An 18061-nucleotide genomic window follows, 5' to 3' on the forward strand; every position below is an offset into this window, starting at 1 on the left:
AATCCAGGGATATAACTTCATCACCTTTAACTAGAGGCAGTTTGAGGATATAATCATTTATGGTTGTCTGTGACTTTATATTTTGTAACTCTTCAACTGTCCTGGCATATTACTTGCAGAAAGCAGTACAGAGGTACATATTAAATCCCATCTCTGCTGTCAGGCAGTTCCAAATAAAAGCAAAACTTCCAGCATGATTTTATGACTCTTAAAATTATCAAAGTGGCTCAGGGACTCTAGCTCCTTAAAAAAAAATACAGGAGCTACATTTTTAGTAACATCTGCTGGACAAGCATAAAAGATGAACTTAGCTATGTTTGCCAACTTCTATGATGAATAATGCATTGTCAGAGGCGATTGCCTGTGAATTGAAATAATGCAATATAATGCATATAATGCAATAATCAGCGCTTATTTTTTAAAATTAGCTGTTAAGGTGACAAATATTTGTTTAAATTTTTGTTTTATTCTATAGTTAAGATCTTCAATTGGGTCAGATTGACAGGAGGTAGAAATATTAATTTAAATAACTATGCTATCACTAAGCTGAATGGAAATGTCAGATTCTTATTTTTAAGTGGTGTATTTTCTCAAATAGTTTTAAAAGAATTATCACAATAAATAATGAAAAAAAAATGATGTAGTAGATTGAAACATGGAAATAAGCAGATTTGGACAGCATTGGCAAAGTCTCAGTGCCCCAAAATGTTTCTCCCATTTACATAGGCTAGTATCTGACTAATTCCTCTTTTTCCTGTCCTCATTTTAAAAAACACTCTACTAGAGAAGTAGGTTATAAAGCTAAGTGACACTAAAAATTATTTACATATACAGTCTCTTTTCCCTGTGAAATCAGGCCTCCTGAGGTACTGCATACCCGAGAACCGAGGACCGGAAGAAAGTTCCCAGTAAGATATCTATTGAGCCATAGTTAAAATATTTCCCTTCCTGTTAGGAGACGCACAAGGGACCCTTCAGAGGCCATGTTTATCCTCTCCACTGAAATGCTCTGGGTAGATCTCATTTTAGATGTCACATAGATAAATCACATATAAGGAATACAGTAGACTTTGGAGCTACCAGGCATTAAATTGGAAACAGTCCAGCTCAACGTGGCTTTGTCCAACTCTTCCTTCCTGAGCTAGGGGACTGTTGAAAATTCAGATTTATCACCTTCTTTCATTAAACACATGGAGGGTGAACATTATATATAGAGTAGTCAAAACCTTTTCCCTTCAGAATAATGCTGAATTAATTCTGAATTCTCTTAGAATAGTAACCATGTCTGTTTCAGCTTAACTCCGATATGTAACATAGTTCCTGATACACAGATACAGATGGTACTCAAGAAATACTTATGGATAGATGGATGGAAGGAAAGTAAGAAAGAAAGTTTGTAGAATTTTTTTTTCCAATTCGAGATTAATAATTACTAAGGAAACGCTTTTGTGCAGCAGAAATGTTGGGAACAAAACGCTAAAACCAGATTTTTAAAAATATTAAACATTGTAGCCCATTAAAACTACACTATTCAGGGCTTCCCTGGTGGCACGGTTGTTGAGAGTCTGCCTGCCGATGCAGGGGACATGGGTTCGTGCCCCGGTCCGGGAAGATCCCACGTGCCGCGGAGCGGCTGGGCCCGTGAGCCATGGCCGCTGAGTCTGCTCGTCCGGAGCCTGTGCTCCACAACGGGAGAGGCCACAACAGTGAGAGTCCCGTGTACCGCCAAAAAAACAAAAAGCAAAAAAAACTACACTATTCAATTGTCTGCAAGAATCAAACCAAGGTTGCAGGTGTGAAAGTGTGAAAAATGCATTAATTCAGAAATACATCGTTGTAGGCAGAGATCTTGGTCAGATACTTTGACATTTAGTTAATTGCAACAATTCAGTGAAAATAGTGTTAGCCCAAGTGCCGTGTATCACACAGTTTTGAAGACCAAAACTAAACTGAGTGCCTGAGCAGATTCCAAAACCCTCAAAGCCCTAGAGACAGTGAAATGAAGGGCAGGCCAGAAGGAGCAGCCATTAACTGAGGCACATTCAATTCACGGTCCTGCAGCACACTTGTCATGACAGAACTCTGAAGTGTGTGGGCCAAGCAATCACCTCCTTTTGGTTTTCAAAAGGGGTGGAGGGAATATAAGTCTGAGTAAAATCCCAGAGAAGAAACAGTTGTCGGCTTCCTGTTATAGACGTAATTGATATTTCTACTTTTATATAAATGAAAAATGGAAACTAACAAATGAAATCTCTTCACAGCATTTAGACAAGGTTAAATTATTTAAGCGTTCTGTGTTTGTGCGGACACTATTTAACTTGTGCCCAACTAGGTGGGTCTCGCTATGATACTTTGGCAAGAATTGTAAACAAAATTTCTAGTAATATTTCTTTTTCTATTAGATATGAGAGTAGGTCTTGAGATGGTAAATTGAAACTGCAAGAATAAGAAGGTAAAAAAAAATATGTAATCCAATTAAAGGGAATCATTGAAGTTTTAAAATGTCTAATGTTACTCAGCATTTTTTATTAACAGTTACAGATAGTTGTTTGGCAACCATAAATAAAGCTAAATATTTTATTAGGCCCAAACCCAATTAGAGAAGTCATAGATTAAATGGTAGATCGTCCTCTGCTTCAGATATCTTCAATTAACAGACTACTTAATGGGTCGATTTAAAGGATTTTAACACACCTAAAGAAACACATTAACATTAGCTACTTTCTCATAAAAAGTTTGTATTCAGAAAAAGTTTGCACTGCTTTCCATTTTGTCTCACAGTCCTTTCTAATTTCCTCTGGTATAAATCAATTTAGATTTATTAGCTTTATACAAAAGAACTCCGGTAGGTTTTTAATAATAATTATCATTATCACTGATTAAAGTTATATTGTTCAAGCCAGATGGAGTCCTTTTCCTGTCAGCTAGAATGAGCTTGCATTATGTAGTTATAATGTGTTTGGATCTAAATAAACAGATGGCAGAGTGACAGGATATTATACGCTTGTGATGTCAGCCTCAGTGCTTCACAAACAGAATTGCTTTAAATAAACCCCATTGAGGCCAGGATCTAGATGCTTTTAAGAAGGTGGCTGGGACTGAGCTTAAGTGTTATATTAACTTGGAAATAGTACTGTTCACTTGCAGAAGAGTAGACCAGTAGGATGGTCTGAGGTTTAGCCTGAGAAAGGGTGTTTGCTGAATCTGTCCCTTAACTGTGAAAGCGTTTAACATACTAGGTTCATTCAGTCAGTCTCAGAAGGAGAGATTAAGACAAACAACAAAAAAAAGCTGCCCAAGTTGTAAGAACTTCCAAGAGGAAGAGTTAAAAACTGGGTCAAGGGGGGCTTCCCTGGTGGCGCAGTGGTTGGGGGTCCGCCTGCCGATGCAGGGGACATGGGTTCGTGCCCCAGTCCGGGAAGATCCCACATGCCGCAGAGCGGCTGGGCCCGTGAGCCATGGTCGCTGAGCCTGCGCGTCCGGAGCCTGTGCTCCACAACGGGAGAGGCCACAACAGTACCGAAAAAAAAAAAAAAAAAAAAAAAACTGGGTCAAGGAAAGATGGAAACTTTTGATATAACCTTATTCCATAATTTTTACAGTGAAGTTAACTATTTTAAAATAAACAACTTGAATAGGCATGTACTCGTTCACAATTTATATTAGAAAATTAACAGACAAGGTTTAATAAGAACTTTGTTATAGAAAACTTTAGTCTTTGATAGATTTTCATGTCCACTTTTCCCTAAAAATGAGCCCATTCCATATCCTTGTACTCACAAAAATTTGGAGTAAGCCTATGAAAGTCAGCTGCAAACTTCAAAGAAAGTCATTAAACATTATTTCTTCTAGCTAATATTCTTTTGTTGAGATTGTAGGGAATTTCTCTGTGGGACAACTGTATTTGCTGAGGCAAATACCCATAGTAGCATCATCGTTAAAAGGAAAATGAGACTATAGGAAATAAAGGCTGATATTTGATAATGAAGGTAGTATCAATAAAATTTTTAGAAGAGGATATAAAATAATTGAAATTAAGATTCCTAAAAAATTAGCTGTTTTAAATGCTTGAAATACTTATATAAAGATGTTGGTTTGCAAATTGGCCCCTGTACCTAAAGGACAAGGAGAGACAGAAGAAAGAGGCAGCCCACTGCAGATTAGTAGGCGACAGGTTTAATAAGCAAGGGAACTTATTTATGAGATTTGTCTTGGGCAACAGCAACGTGAGTAGATCTCAGCATCCACCTGCCAGAGTCTTAAAAGTTTGTGTAGGGGTCCTAACTAAATTCAGTCACTTATTCAGTCCAGATGGTCTCAGCAACACCTTACTCTCTCCAGGCTATGTCCTTGAAACAGCTGCTAGCATGGGATTAGTTGGAGGGACATATATTTCAAGGACAAGGGAGGGGGTGAGAAGCCTCTGATTGCCTGGGTTCAGCTCACAGGTCAACTGGCAGTCACAACCTCTTAATGACCTCCTCCTCAGGAATATAGCTAATATTATGTCATAACTATAAGTGGAATATAACCTTTAAAAATTGTGAATCATTGTGATGTACACCTGAAACTTATTAATATTGTACATCAAGTATACTTCAGTAAAGAAATTTTTAAAAAGACAGTGCAAACTTACGGTTACCCAAGGGGAAAGAGGGGGAGGGATAAATTAGGAGTTTGGGATTAAAATATACATACTACTGTATATAAAATAGATATCCAACAAGGACCTACTGTATAGTGCAGGGAACTATACTCAATATCTTGTAACAACCTATAATGGAAGAGAATGTAAAAAAAGAATATATATATATATATATATATATATATATATACACACAGACACATACATACATATGTATATATATACATATATTTGTATAACTGAATCTCTTTGCTGTACACCTGAAACTAACATTGTCAATCAACTATATTTCAATAAAAAATTTTAAAAAGACACAATAGACCTTTGACAAAAAAAAGATAATCTAAATTATATATAAAACTTTTTTTTCTGACGGTTTATCATGTTTGTAATATATTCTTGTTTTCATAGACTTCAATTTCTTTTTTAACTATTGATTTAATCCTTAACATCTGTTGGTATCAGTAAGCCCTGAACTTTTGAAATTATATCAAGTAGGATATAGATCAATAGAATAAAAGTATTCAATAGTTGAAGTGAAACTTATTTCATGTAAATATTTACTTCTGACTATGTAGGAACATTTACAGATTCTGTATTTCCTTTTCTTATAAAATGAGATGAGAGGATTTTGAATATCAAGAGATTGTATTTCTGCTTCACATGTATTTGACATTCAGATTTTGCTACTTAAATGGGCATTTTATGAGCTATGTTTCAACTCTAGTGTGAATTAAAAATCCTCATAAAGGGGCAAGAATGTTTCCTTTGAGGTCTTAACTCCTAGTCAGAGTGAAAGATAATACACATGTGCTTTCTGCTGTTCTACAGGTGGACGTTGCCATAAGTCCTGCACTGGCCGATGCTGGGGACCCACAGAAAATCATTGCCAGACTTGTAAGTGTTCAACAGTGAAAAGACATAGCCTTGAAATTGTCAAGTAATTTTAATAACTGATGCTTTTCACACTTCTGGTTATCAGAAACATGAAAATGAGCTTTTGCCTCCTTGTGGTAGATTGATTCTATCTAAGTAAACTGCCTAATCTCAAAGCTTTCAAATTAAATGTAATATGTAGTTGTTTCCTATATTTCTTTGTGGATTCTGGATTAATGATAGCAACACAAATGTGTTGCTATTAACCATGACTTCAGAGTCTGTACATCAGAGGAAGTAGGAAAACCAAATGTATACAAAATGATAATTAACTGAATTTCAGGTTAACTGAATATCTCAGTACTTTTCCCAAATAGTTACATCACTATTCATTCACTGGAGAAACAAAAAAGAAAGGAAGAGTGTACTCTGTACCCACTGTGTTCCAGGTACAGAGATATAAACTATGTGAATTATAAATATAGATTCACTATTAAATCACAAAATGTATCTCACCCTTAGTGTATATTGTTTCTTGTATTAGTCATTAAAATAAGTATGAGGGATGATAATCACTGCTAAGACATTTAAAAACAAAGTATACTGAACATGAAGACAAATATCTAATGTTTTCAGCATTCTTAAAGTCATCTGATACTTAAATCAGCACTGAACTTTCACTAATCTTAAGGATAAATGTTTTCTTTAAAAAGGAAATACAAAATGGTCTATATAAATGGTAAAGACTTTTCTTCCTGCTATAATAACAGCTGAAATAATAAGTGGAAAACAATGTGGAGGCTATTTGAAATGTATTTCTTTTTTTAGCATAGAAGACATAGAAAATATTAAAAATTTGAACATACAAATATTAGATATTGTGGACATCTGTTATACTGTTGGATTAAAGTATAGACTTAAATTAACTTATTTAATAGAAACAATGTTTTATGGCAACAATGTTTTGACAAGAATTTTAAGCAGGATTCTAAAGTAAGATTAGATTACTGTGTGAAGCGCATTCACTATGGTATTGGAGAAAATGTGTATTAATGAGAAGCAGAAATAACCAGTCCTTCATGACACAGAAGGATAAATCAGCCATGCAGAGGCAAAGGAGAATTGCAGAGAGAGAGTAACAGTTTTTGACAGTTTTTACTTTCTGGTTCTCTGGTCTTCCTGAGAAGTTGTTCTCTGGTTCTCTTGTCTTCCTGAGGTCCCTGGTTCTTCCTGAGCTCTCTGGTCCCTGATTCTCTGGTCTTCCTGAGGTCCAAATGCATTTTTTTTGTTGTTAGGAACCTTAAGAAACACAATGTTCTAGTACATTGAAATTACTTTTGCTACTTGCCACCAAGTGGGGGTGGGAGGAAGTCTTGACTAAGAAAGTCATCAAGCCATAGCTCATGCTATCAAATCATCAGCCATGCAGTCATTAAATTCACCTAATTTTCCAGTGTAGAAATTAAACTTACTATAATAACATAAAATTGGCTTAATGGTCACCATGCCTATTCCACAGAGTCTAAATTCAGTAAACATTTACTTGTATCTGCTATGTGCAAATCCAAATTTTAGAGTAGTATTCATTTACTTGGATCTTTATGGTTTATAAAACATTTCCATTTTAAAATTTATTTTCACAATATTCCTGTTAGTTTACGAGGACAGTTTTCATTAGCCTCATTTCACAATTGGGGAAATGTAAGCTGAGGAAATGATTGTGGGAGCTGTTAAATTTACACAGCTGATACCAGGGATTTTAACTTAAGTGTCCTGAATCTAAGGATAGTACTGTTTCCTGTATACAATATTGCACAGCAGTTTAGTGGGCAAGGCCACTGGATTTATAATCAGCCAGATGATACAAATCTCAGCTGTTTCCACTTTCTATCATGAGAAAGTGACTTAATTTTTCTAAACCTCAGTTACCATATCTATAAAATGGAGATATTACACTTACCTCAGAGGGCTGCTATTTTGTAATCAAATTCAATACAATAATGTGGTTGAAATGCTTAAAAATGTTTTGGCATATACTAAGGGCCTAATAAATAATAGCTAATGTTATAATAAGATAAAGTAGATACTCCTAGAAAACTTAATCCAACTTAAAACAATGAATGGGTGTGGAAGCAAAACTCCTGCAGGTCAGTTCCACCTGTGAAGGCTACTGACATAGATGGCTGGGGAATAAAAAAGCAGAAACCCTGGAGTGAAGTGGAGGCTGCTTGCCCTTGACATTTGCTCCTGTTCTCTCTCTCCTTGTTTGAGATACTTGAAAGGTAAATTACATATCCATATTTAAAAAGTCCAACATCCAGGGGCACATTGTATTTTGGAAGTACTCAAAGATGTACTTATTGTAAGACCTGAATTTTAGAAATACGATCAGAAATTTTGAGAATTAGACCTCATGAGAGATTCCATAGAGATATTAGACCTCCAGAGAGTCCATGGAGATGTAACATCCATGATTGAACATTTTTCCAAAGAAATGTAAAATTTCCAGGCTTCCTTTACATTGCCGATAGCCCTTCTGTTAGTTAAAGTATATTACTCTTAGGCCCACTTCAGATGCACTTATCTCTGAACCCTGATTGAACTTTTTAAAAATCAGAAAACAGTCTGGGCAAGTTTTTGAAAATATTCTGCTTTTTTTGTTGACTGACCATACAAAAGTACATCTTAGGATCTGAAAGACATGATCTTATATCATTACTTACAAATGATGTCTTTCCGTATGACTGAAATAAGTTCACTTCACTGAGGGCTTCTCTGGAGGTATTCAACATCATGATTTGCCAAGTATTTCCTTATTTTTATGGATAATTACTCTTGGACATTTTGCATATATTAGGGAAGAAAGGTAAAATATTTAGAAGCGCCACACCTTAGCTAAGGAAACTGACATTAAGAATATATTTCATTCACCACATTATATCAATGCTGACATCCTCCCACAGGTGTTTCCTCCTAAAAAAGCAAGTATGCCAGGAATGACCCTCTGTGTCACTAAACGGTGAGGAGTCACCATAAAGACAAATGCTTCAGGTTCTAGGAGAACAAGTCCATGATAATGAATGACTTGCTAGGGTAAAATGAAGCAGAGTGATGATCAGAATGAAAACATCTCTGAACAGAGATATGGGAAAGGAAAAATGCTGGTGACAACGATGGTAAGCTTGAGAGCAAGTCTGTAGGGGTCAGAAGTTTTAAAAAGAAGAAATGAGGAAGAAGTTTTGTGTTTTGTTTTTAATAGATTTCATGAAATGGAAAGAGAGCATGAATAAATTGACAGCTTACTATTGCAGGGAAGCAAAATTTGACACCCTAATATGTGTCTCTTTGGCATGAGGATTAATTTAAGCTGATTATTTTTAAGTCCTGAAAGACTCAGAAGGAACCTTCCCCCTAACTGCCTAAAAGAGTGTAGTTAGAGGACCTGTTCCAGGGAGGGAACTATCACCACAGGTAACTATAGTGTGAACTAGATGTGGTAGATGAGGGGGAACTTAGCAAAGGCTGTTTGTTAATATTCCTCTCTGAGTCCCAGTGTCTTTGCATAGCCCCGCAAACATTTGTGTACCAAACCTTTGCTTTTCTCTCTCCATGTCAGTTGGCTTCCTCCCCTTTGAAGTCCCAAACACCTTTGCCCAACATCCTCTTTTATCTTTAGCTGAAGATGGTAGTTAAGGTGAGAGTTTCAGCCATTTTGGCGAGTTATTCAGTTTTGTTGGATTTCTCCAGTGTATACAGGTTATTCAACTTTTGTTTGATTTTCTCCTTTTAATCTGATTCATGTCAATATAATTCGTAGACCAGCCAGAAGAATCTAGAAGGGTAGAGGAAAATTTTTCTTCCCAATGCTATGGTCAACAGTTCACCATGCATAACTATAAAAACTTTATAAATTTTTAGTAAAATTTGGTAACATGTTGCAGCTTCTTCTGTGTACTGGTTGCTACAGTTAGCTTTGATTGCATGTTGAATAATGTTAAGTGTATCATTTTCCTCTATAGCATTTCATAATGTTCAGACTGTAAACTCTGGAGCCAGCAGCTATTTTTAAAAAGTTTTTTTCTAAAATGATCCAAAAATTAAAATGTTTTTCTAAACAAACTCCTAAAAAAAGATAAAAAAAAACAAACTTAAACAACCTAAAGAATTTTATAAATATTAAAGCAAGTTCATTGTGCTGGTAGAATCTAGCCAGCTGTTCCCTTCTTACTGTTTTACTCATGAGTCTGATTTTCTAAAATAACTTAAATTCATTCTTTTTAAATCCTTTTTGATGTTAGATCATCATGACCCTATAAACCTAACAGAAATATTTCTCACATAGTTGCAAAAGGTCATAATAGAACTTATGAAGGAATTCTGTGGGCCTGCATTATACATGGAGCCGTGACTCAAACTTGAAAGTGCTTTTAAGCTCAGTTAAATCGTGTCCGCATTGCTCCACAGCACAGCTTAAGTAAATTGATTCAGTGGATTAATGTACTCATGTCAGGGGAGACAAACCTATCTGCTGTGTGAAGTCTGAAGCTTATAGTAGTATTATTTAGCAGGCTTACTGGTAAGAATGACAACTCTCTCTATGCATAAGAACTGAGTCCTAAGGTTTGAGCTCATAGGTTTAGGTGTGAGAGAGACTAAGCTTTAAGAAATAAATAATAATGATTAGAGGAAAGAAGTTTTCTCTGTCCCTGCAAGATATATGAAGCACACATCTCATATAAAATAGATGCTGCATATCCTTTTTTATCTTTAAGCACAATATCAGGCCAGCTTTCTCCAGCCTCCTATTATCAGCCTGGGTAGTTGTTTCATTTTACACGTTCCTTTTGTCATCTCAGTTAGGAACTGCATTTTAGAGGATGAGGGGAGCTTGTATCAAAATATTACAGTTTGATTCCCCCAACCTTACACATTGTGTATTAAAGTAGTTATAATTGTCTTTAACTGCTGGTTGTATAACTACAATTTTCTCAGCTGATTACCACTCAATCTATTCTTCAGTCTTCTAGTTGCTTTATAAGTAACATTTCTTGCTTAGAAACTAATTGAAAAATAAAGTGCACTTGACAATAGTTTAAAAAATTGTTTGTCTCTTAAATCAAAGTGTCACACCAAAAAAGGTAAATTAATGAGGAAATGCATGTTTCAATTACTGGAGTAAACAGATGTCTTCTGACCACTGAAATGTTCATTAAATTGATTGAAGCTAAGGCATTATTTTAACAAAAAGAAAACTTCTGGGGAATTTACCCTTTACTTCTAAAGTATTCTTCCTAGCTAGGTTATCTCAAAATCTTTTTTTTTAATTAAAAATAAAGTAGCATTGAAATTAATACAAGCAGTGTATTGTTCTGTTGTAGATAATTGTGAATGGAGGGTACTCCTATATTGGCAAAGTAAAAACTTGTTCCAAACAACACTTTATGTTATTTACTGTTTCTATACAGACATTATAGAACATGCTAGGAAAAAATTAGAAATTATTTAGCATTTTTCTCATTAATTTATTATGCTTGTGCACACAGAAAATTACTTTCAGTAGTTGCAATATATTAAAATTTTCAGTTTCATAAAAGGAAAAAAAACTTGGTCTGGCTTATGAATTCTATTCAGTTCTAGAGCAAAGTTTAGAAATATCTATATATCTATATCTACTTTTATTCATTCTAAAATATATCTGGAACTTCTTTGAAGTGAATATTAAAACCTAAGAAAATAATTATATATTTTTGTTCCTCAAAATTTCATCAAGAAAATGTAGCAACTTGAAACTAAATTATACTTTTTTCCATGAAATTTCCAAAAGTTTCCTATAGATTGCAAAACCAAAATGACAAATTATGAAAATAATATACTAATTATACTTACATACATGCTTACAGATACAGTTTGCTAAAGTGTAATCGTATTTACAATCTTTGTGGAACAAACCCTCTTTAAAAAGAAGGTGCCAATGTAGTAAATATCCAATTAGAGCAGAGAAAAGCAAGTGGGAGCTAATGGGGAAAAGAGAAAGCGCTGAGCCAGCAGGCTCGATCAATCAGGATAACAGCAAGCCTTTGTTAAAAGCCAACATCTTTAATTAAAACCTTTGTATTTTACTAATAACTTTGCATGTCCGTAAGCTTTCTTATTGATTTCAATTATTTCTTTTTTTTTTTCCTTTTTTTGGATTTGTAGTTTCTGGAGATATTGTAAAATTAAGGGAAACACTACGATAGACTCATTATTTGCATACATTTCTAAAATTATGCCCATCTAAAACATTTCCAAAAGTGACTCAAAAATATCCTTGTGGAAAATGAGAGAAAAATCTCTCCTAATATGCTGTTCATTTTGATATAAGTTGATAATATTTGTTGTAATTTGATGATCTTTCTCAGATTTAAAGAAAGGGATGTTCATTTTAATTATAGGAGATACAGTTATTTGAAATGCTCTGTAAAATACTGTTTAATGTGATTCAGGAAATATCATCTAATGCTATGCTAAAGGCTCAAGGGGTATAAAGAAAGTATATAAAATTGTGCCTGTTCTCTGGAAATGCTCTGGTACAAGACGAAGCCGAGGGATGTTTGAAAAGGTCAAAAAGAATACTGAACTGAGGGCATCAAGAGAGATGTAGTCCTAGCTTTAAACTAAGTCAGTTTCAAGGACTTCAGTTTCCCTAAGTTCCCTCATCTACAAAATGAAAAGTTTGAAAAAAGATGATTTTTGTTCATGCTTTTTTGCATGGTTAGGATATTTGCATGTGTATGCATGTGCGTGTTTATTAGCCGTAGATATAGATGATACAGGCATAGTCATAGACACAGATTTATGTACAGATAGTTTGGGAGAATTGTTTTGTGGCAGTTTTAGCCTATTGATGGTGATGCTGTCTACTAGGAATGCCTGAGGCACTCACCTGGCCCCCTACTACTTGAGGGGAGTACCCACAGACATTTTCTGGACCAGAGTCAACATTGTGGCTGGATGAGTCCTTGTGGTTCTTATTATGATTTCAAGACACACCTCAGCAACGACCATCAGGGAACTTTGAAAAAGCAAGGGTTGTCACTCACAGGTCTTGGAGGTATGGCAGGCTCAATGGCTACATGGCGAGGTCACGGGTAGAGAGAAAGACAAAGTATGAACCTGGGGCTCTTCCTGTATTAGTTGAGAGTGGGGTACCTAGGGTTTCACAGATTCACTCTTTATTGGCAAATTTAAAATACAAGAGCAGGAATTCAGGTGTGGGAATGGAAAAAGCGGGGTCACTTAAAACATTAGTTATCTAGGTTACATAGAGCTTTCTGAAAGGGGAACTTCATGAGTGGGGGCAGTCTGGCTTCTTTTCTAGGTGTTATACTAGCAGCTGTGTCATACAGCTGGCAATATATTCATCTGGGATGGATGTCTTTGAAATGGATGCCTTGACAATCAAAAGCCTAATGTCAGGCACTTACACCGCAGGAGTGCAAACTGTGGGTTGGGTAGAAGTAGGTAACCTAGCAGTGAGATCAGAGAGTGAGTATTACACATTTGAAGGATTATTGAGAGTACATTGAGAAGAAAAGTCAGAAATATCTGAAAATATTACGATTAGAAGAATTTTGTTATTATGGTAGTAATGATCATTTATTCTGAATGTTTTGCAGCAAAAGAGTTGACTGTCATTATAATACTATCTTTGACTATAGACGAGTTCAAAATTATCTACATGTGATATGAGAGTGTCATTTGATGAACAGAACACTCACTGTTTGCTACAGGAGTGGAAAAAAGAAGTGTGAGATGTCATTCTCAGAAAAGCAAGCACTTGCATACCACTCTCATGGTTAGGGAGTTGCACAAGCCTGGAGAAAAATATCCTCCTTAGAGTTCTGCTTTGCATTAATCTGAGATGTATCATCTATTTATCGACTTAATTGGTTCAACTGGAGGAAGAATTAAGGAACTGGCATGGGGATGAGGAAGAAAAGAAGGGGATACTGGATACTCGTCAATTGTGCTTATGTCAAGTAACATTTGTACTCATTATATTAGGATAAATGTGAATTTCCTAAATATCAGACATACTCCATTTCTCAAGCCAATAGCAATTTTATGCATTAAATTTGACAGTTTATAATGGTATCATGGATGCTTCTGTACATTAACATAGATATTTCCAAAATAGTCACTATATTAATTCATCATGAAGTTATAAAAGATAAACTGGAAACATAATTTTCACGTTACTACCTCACTGATAATGGTTATTTTTGGTTTATCCAAAGTCCTTTTGCCCATGAAGTTTTTTTTTTTTTGCGGTACGTGGGCCTCTCACTGTTGTGGCCTCTCCCTTTGCGGAGCACAGGCTCCAGACACGCAGGCCCAGCGGCCATGGCTCATTGGCCCAGCCGCTCCACAGCATGTGGGATCTTCCCGGACCAGGGCACGAACCTGTGTCCCCTGCATCGGCAGGCGGACCCTCAACCACTGCGCCACCAGGGAAGCCCTGAAGTTTGTTTTAATGGAGATGATAGAGCATTATGACTCTAAGAATAACTCAGGTTTTGTTCTGATTTGAATACTTCTTGAACTCAAATAACTGTTACCCAGGGAGATTATTTTTCTATACAGTGAGGATGTTGCATGTATTTAAGGTGTATTTAATTTCATTGACTAGGGGAGGGGTGGAGGTGAGAGACAGAAAGACAGACTCTGACACTTACAGGTAATTACAGATAATTTAAAATAAAAATCAAACCACAGTGTTTTACCAAGACATAACAGAAAACTTAAATGAATGAAGAATTACCACACTGCAAGATGAGAAGACTCAAATGATGAAAATGTCAGTTGTTCTAAGATTAAGCTATGCATTTAACCATCTTCAGTCAATTCCCAATGTTTCATTTTGTTTTTAATTGAACAAAAATAATCTAAAGTGTTCCTGGAAAATACATTTAATAAAATAGCCAGACATTTAAAAGGAATAGCTATGTGGAAGGACACTCCCCAAGTATTAAAATGTTAAAAAGTAATAAGTATTAAAGCAGTATGGTATTAGTTCAGAATGGAATTGGCTCAATGGAATGTAATAGAAAGTTTGGATAGGGTCTAAAGTCTATATGGTAATTTGGTTTTTATAAAGTTAACATTTTTTAATGGCAAATGTATAGATTATTCAATAAATAGTGTTAGAACAAATGGTTCACAGTATGGAAAAAATAAAGTTAGATCCCTACCATAAAACAAAACATGAGATGAATTGTACATTAAAAGTTTAAAAGGCATCAGAAAGACTATAGATTATAGATGGATTGTAGACTAAAAGTTTAAAAAGCATGAAATAGATTGTAGACGAAAAGTTACAAAAGCATGAAATAGATTGTAGATGAAAAGTTAAAAAAGCATGAAATAACTGAAAGTACTAGAAAAATGTAGGTAAAAGCTATGACATGATGACTTTTTCCCCCTTTTATCACCATTAAAGCTTGACTTGTCATTTTATGTTTTATTTTTTAAACATCTTTATTGGAGTATAATTGCTTTACAATGTTGTGTTAGTTTCTGCTGTATAACAGAGTGAATCAGCTATACGTATACATATATCCCCATATCCCCTCCCTCTTGTGTCTCCCTCCCACCCTCCCTATCCCACTCCTCTAGGTGGTCACAAAGCCCAGAGCTGATCTCCCTGTGCTATGTGGCTGCTTCCCACTAGCTATCTATTTTACATTTGGTAGTGTATATATGTCAGTGCCACTCTCTCACTTCGTCCCAGCTTACCCTTCCCCCTCCCCGTGTCCTCAAGTCTATTCTCTACATCTGCGTCTTTTTTTATTAAACATGACATAAAAGGTAGAAATTTTAAAAGAAGAAAAAGATTATTTTAATTATATTAGAGTGTTTTGTATTTTTAAAATAAAGTGTTTTAATAAAATTTAAGAGAATTAAAATTTTTCACAAGAAATTTGTAAAAAATGTTTTTCTTCACTTATAAACAATTACATATTTTTTTAAAAAAACTAATTATTTTCATAAGTAGATTGTCAAAGTTAAAAAGAATGATAATTCCTTGTGAGGATTAAAAATATACAGAGAGAAGCAATCGCAGTTACTGTCTTGAATTATTATTATTTTTTTGTATTTATCGCATTTTGTTTATTTGTTCATCTGCTGATGGACCTTTGGGTTGCTTCCACCTCTTGGCTATAGTGAATAGTGCTTCTGTGAACATGAATATACAAGTCTCTTCTAGACCCTGCTTTCAGTTCTTTTGGATATACACCCAGTGAATTACTTATGGATGTGTATTTTACGTTCTTTTAACTGTCACACTACCATGGAGCTATAACAGGGAGGTCAGCATATAGACACCCCAAAATTGACATTGGTTATTGATGTGGTAAGAAAATATTTTTAAAATTTTGCATATTTATAGTGACATATTTCTCTAAAAACACGTATTGCTTATGTAATTTCAGAATTTTAAAAAAGGAAGGAACAACAAAAAATTATACTCTTTTTATTATGACTCTTTTTGTAATTTTCGGGGGTGTCCAAAGTTTTGTCTATATCAGAGAGATGTTAATTTTTAGTGATATATTAATAATACATAAAAGCTTTAAATATCTATAGATATATCATTTTCTATAAAAATTTTACTCAAAGAGAATCCCAAATGTGTTTTATACTGGCCCACAGTTTAACACACTGCCATGTAGGACAAAATCAGACTTAACTACCCCAAATTTTCATTGTGACGATGGGAATAGAAAACACAAACTTCTGGGAATCACCAGTCTCAGTGATGCAACTCTGGAGGGAAAGCACTGTGGCAGGCACTGTTGTGCAATGATTTCCATAGCCTCTGGGATCATAAAACCTCAGAAAAAGAAAATTCATGTCCAGTGGCTTTACGTTCCTGAATTCGTTAGAAGGCCAATTTGCTGCACATATATAAAAGAAGCACTAAGATTAGTTCCCTAATTTTCTATTTTGACCTTTGTCCATACAATTGAATAGTACTCTCCAATCACTGGTTGCAACTCGTTAGTGGATTGTAAAGTCATTTCTGTGGACCCTGACCAACATTAAATTTTTATTGAAATAGAATAGATTAGTATAAAATAAACTAGATTACAATAGAATAGAAAAGACAGTATCAAAATGCTTTGCACATAATTAGGGTCAATGTAATGCCTTAAAACTTTTCATCATGGATATGTGTACTGAGCCATGATGTAAAATTGTACTATAAATTGTGATGAAAAAAGAAAAAAGTTAGAAAGACACCGAAAAGGAACATCATTTAACTTTTAGGCAGGCGTGATTATCCTTAAAAAAAAAAAAACTCAAACATACATTCTATGAGAATAAAAGTAATATTTTGAAAACATTCTTTTGTATATGCTTGAAGCATGTGTTTTTGGTGTAACTATTTTAGGTAGTTCTACTTTAAAATTCTGTTATTACTGAGACATGGACTTGAATGTTGGCCCTATCTGGGCCTCAGTTTTCTCCTCTTTAAAACCAGTAGGTTAAATTCAATCATATATAAGGGTCTATAAAATGCTAAATATAAAATAATCTTATTTCTATGGCTTTTGCTATAAATTTGAAGAGTATTTGAAAAATATCTTAGTCTTCATTACTCATCATTTGTAATTGTGTTGTTACTTAAAATGACTATAGAACTAATTATTTTTCAAGAGTGTAAAGCAGTTATGTGTACATCATTTTAGTTATTCCATGTTGTATTTTTTTTTTTTTAGAATTTAATTTTTTTCCCAGTTGTACTGAGATATAAATGACATACAGTACTGTATAAGTTTAGGTGTCCAGCATAGTGATTGGACTTATATACATCATGAAATGATGATCATGATAAGTTTAGTGAGTATCCGTCATCCCATATCAATACAAAATTAAAGAAATAAGGAAAAAAAACATTTTTTCCTTATGATGAGAACTCTTAGGATTACTCGCTTAACAACTTTCATATGTATAGTACAGCAGTGTTAATTATCTTTATCATGTTGTACATTACATCTCTAGTACTTATTTATCTTATGGCTGAAACCTTTTTTTAAATTTATTTTTTATTTATTTTCACACACAGACACACACACACACACACACACACACACACACACACACTGTATTTTACTTTTACAAGACATAAGTGAACCGACACCAAGCATTGTAAATGGATGACCACAACAAAAGCAACAGTGATTGCAATTACCAAACACGAAACACACTCATACTGTGTCATAATATTGACATTCAGTTCAGGAATCCTCCACTGTAACAGCTCCTTTACTTTGCAGTGAAAATTGATTTGTACATTTTTTGCCTCTGAGTCCTTGTGGGATTTTTTTTTATTATTAGTCAAACAGGAAGTCACAAAAATTATAATCATCCTCATCAGTTCACTCAGTCCCTTTTTTTTTTATCTTGATCTTTTGTTAGCACTTTTATGAATTCATCAGTTTTCCATTAGAGTTCTGAAAATGGTTATTCATTCAGTTCAGCAGTATAGTCAGT

At 34.6% G+C, this 18061-nt stretch overlaps 1 protein-coding gene across 1 annotated transcript in view; it reads left to right on the plus strand.

The window, feature by feature from the left end:
• Window positions 1-18061, plus strand: part of ERBB4 (erb-b2 receptor tyrosine kinase 4) — a 1112005-nt gene that overhangs the window by 766690 nt on the left and 327254 nt on the right. The window contains exon 5 of the mRNA XM_030852949.2: window positions 5477-5542. Within this exon, the coding sequence (XP_030708809.1) occupies window positions 5477-5542 (66 nt within the window). The remainder of the gene's footprint in view (window positions 1-5476; window positions 5543-18061) is intronic.

Source organism: Globicephala melas, chromosome 7 (assembly GCF_963455315.2).
Source record: "Globicephala melas chromosome 7, mGloMel1.2, whole genome shotgun sequence".
Taxonomy (NCBI): domain Eukaryota; kingdom Metazoa; phylum Chordata; class Mammalia; order Artiodactyla; family Delphinidae; genus Globicephala; species Globicephala melas.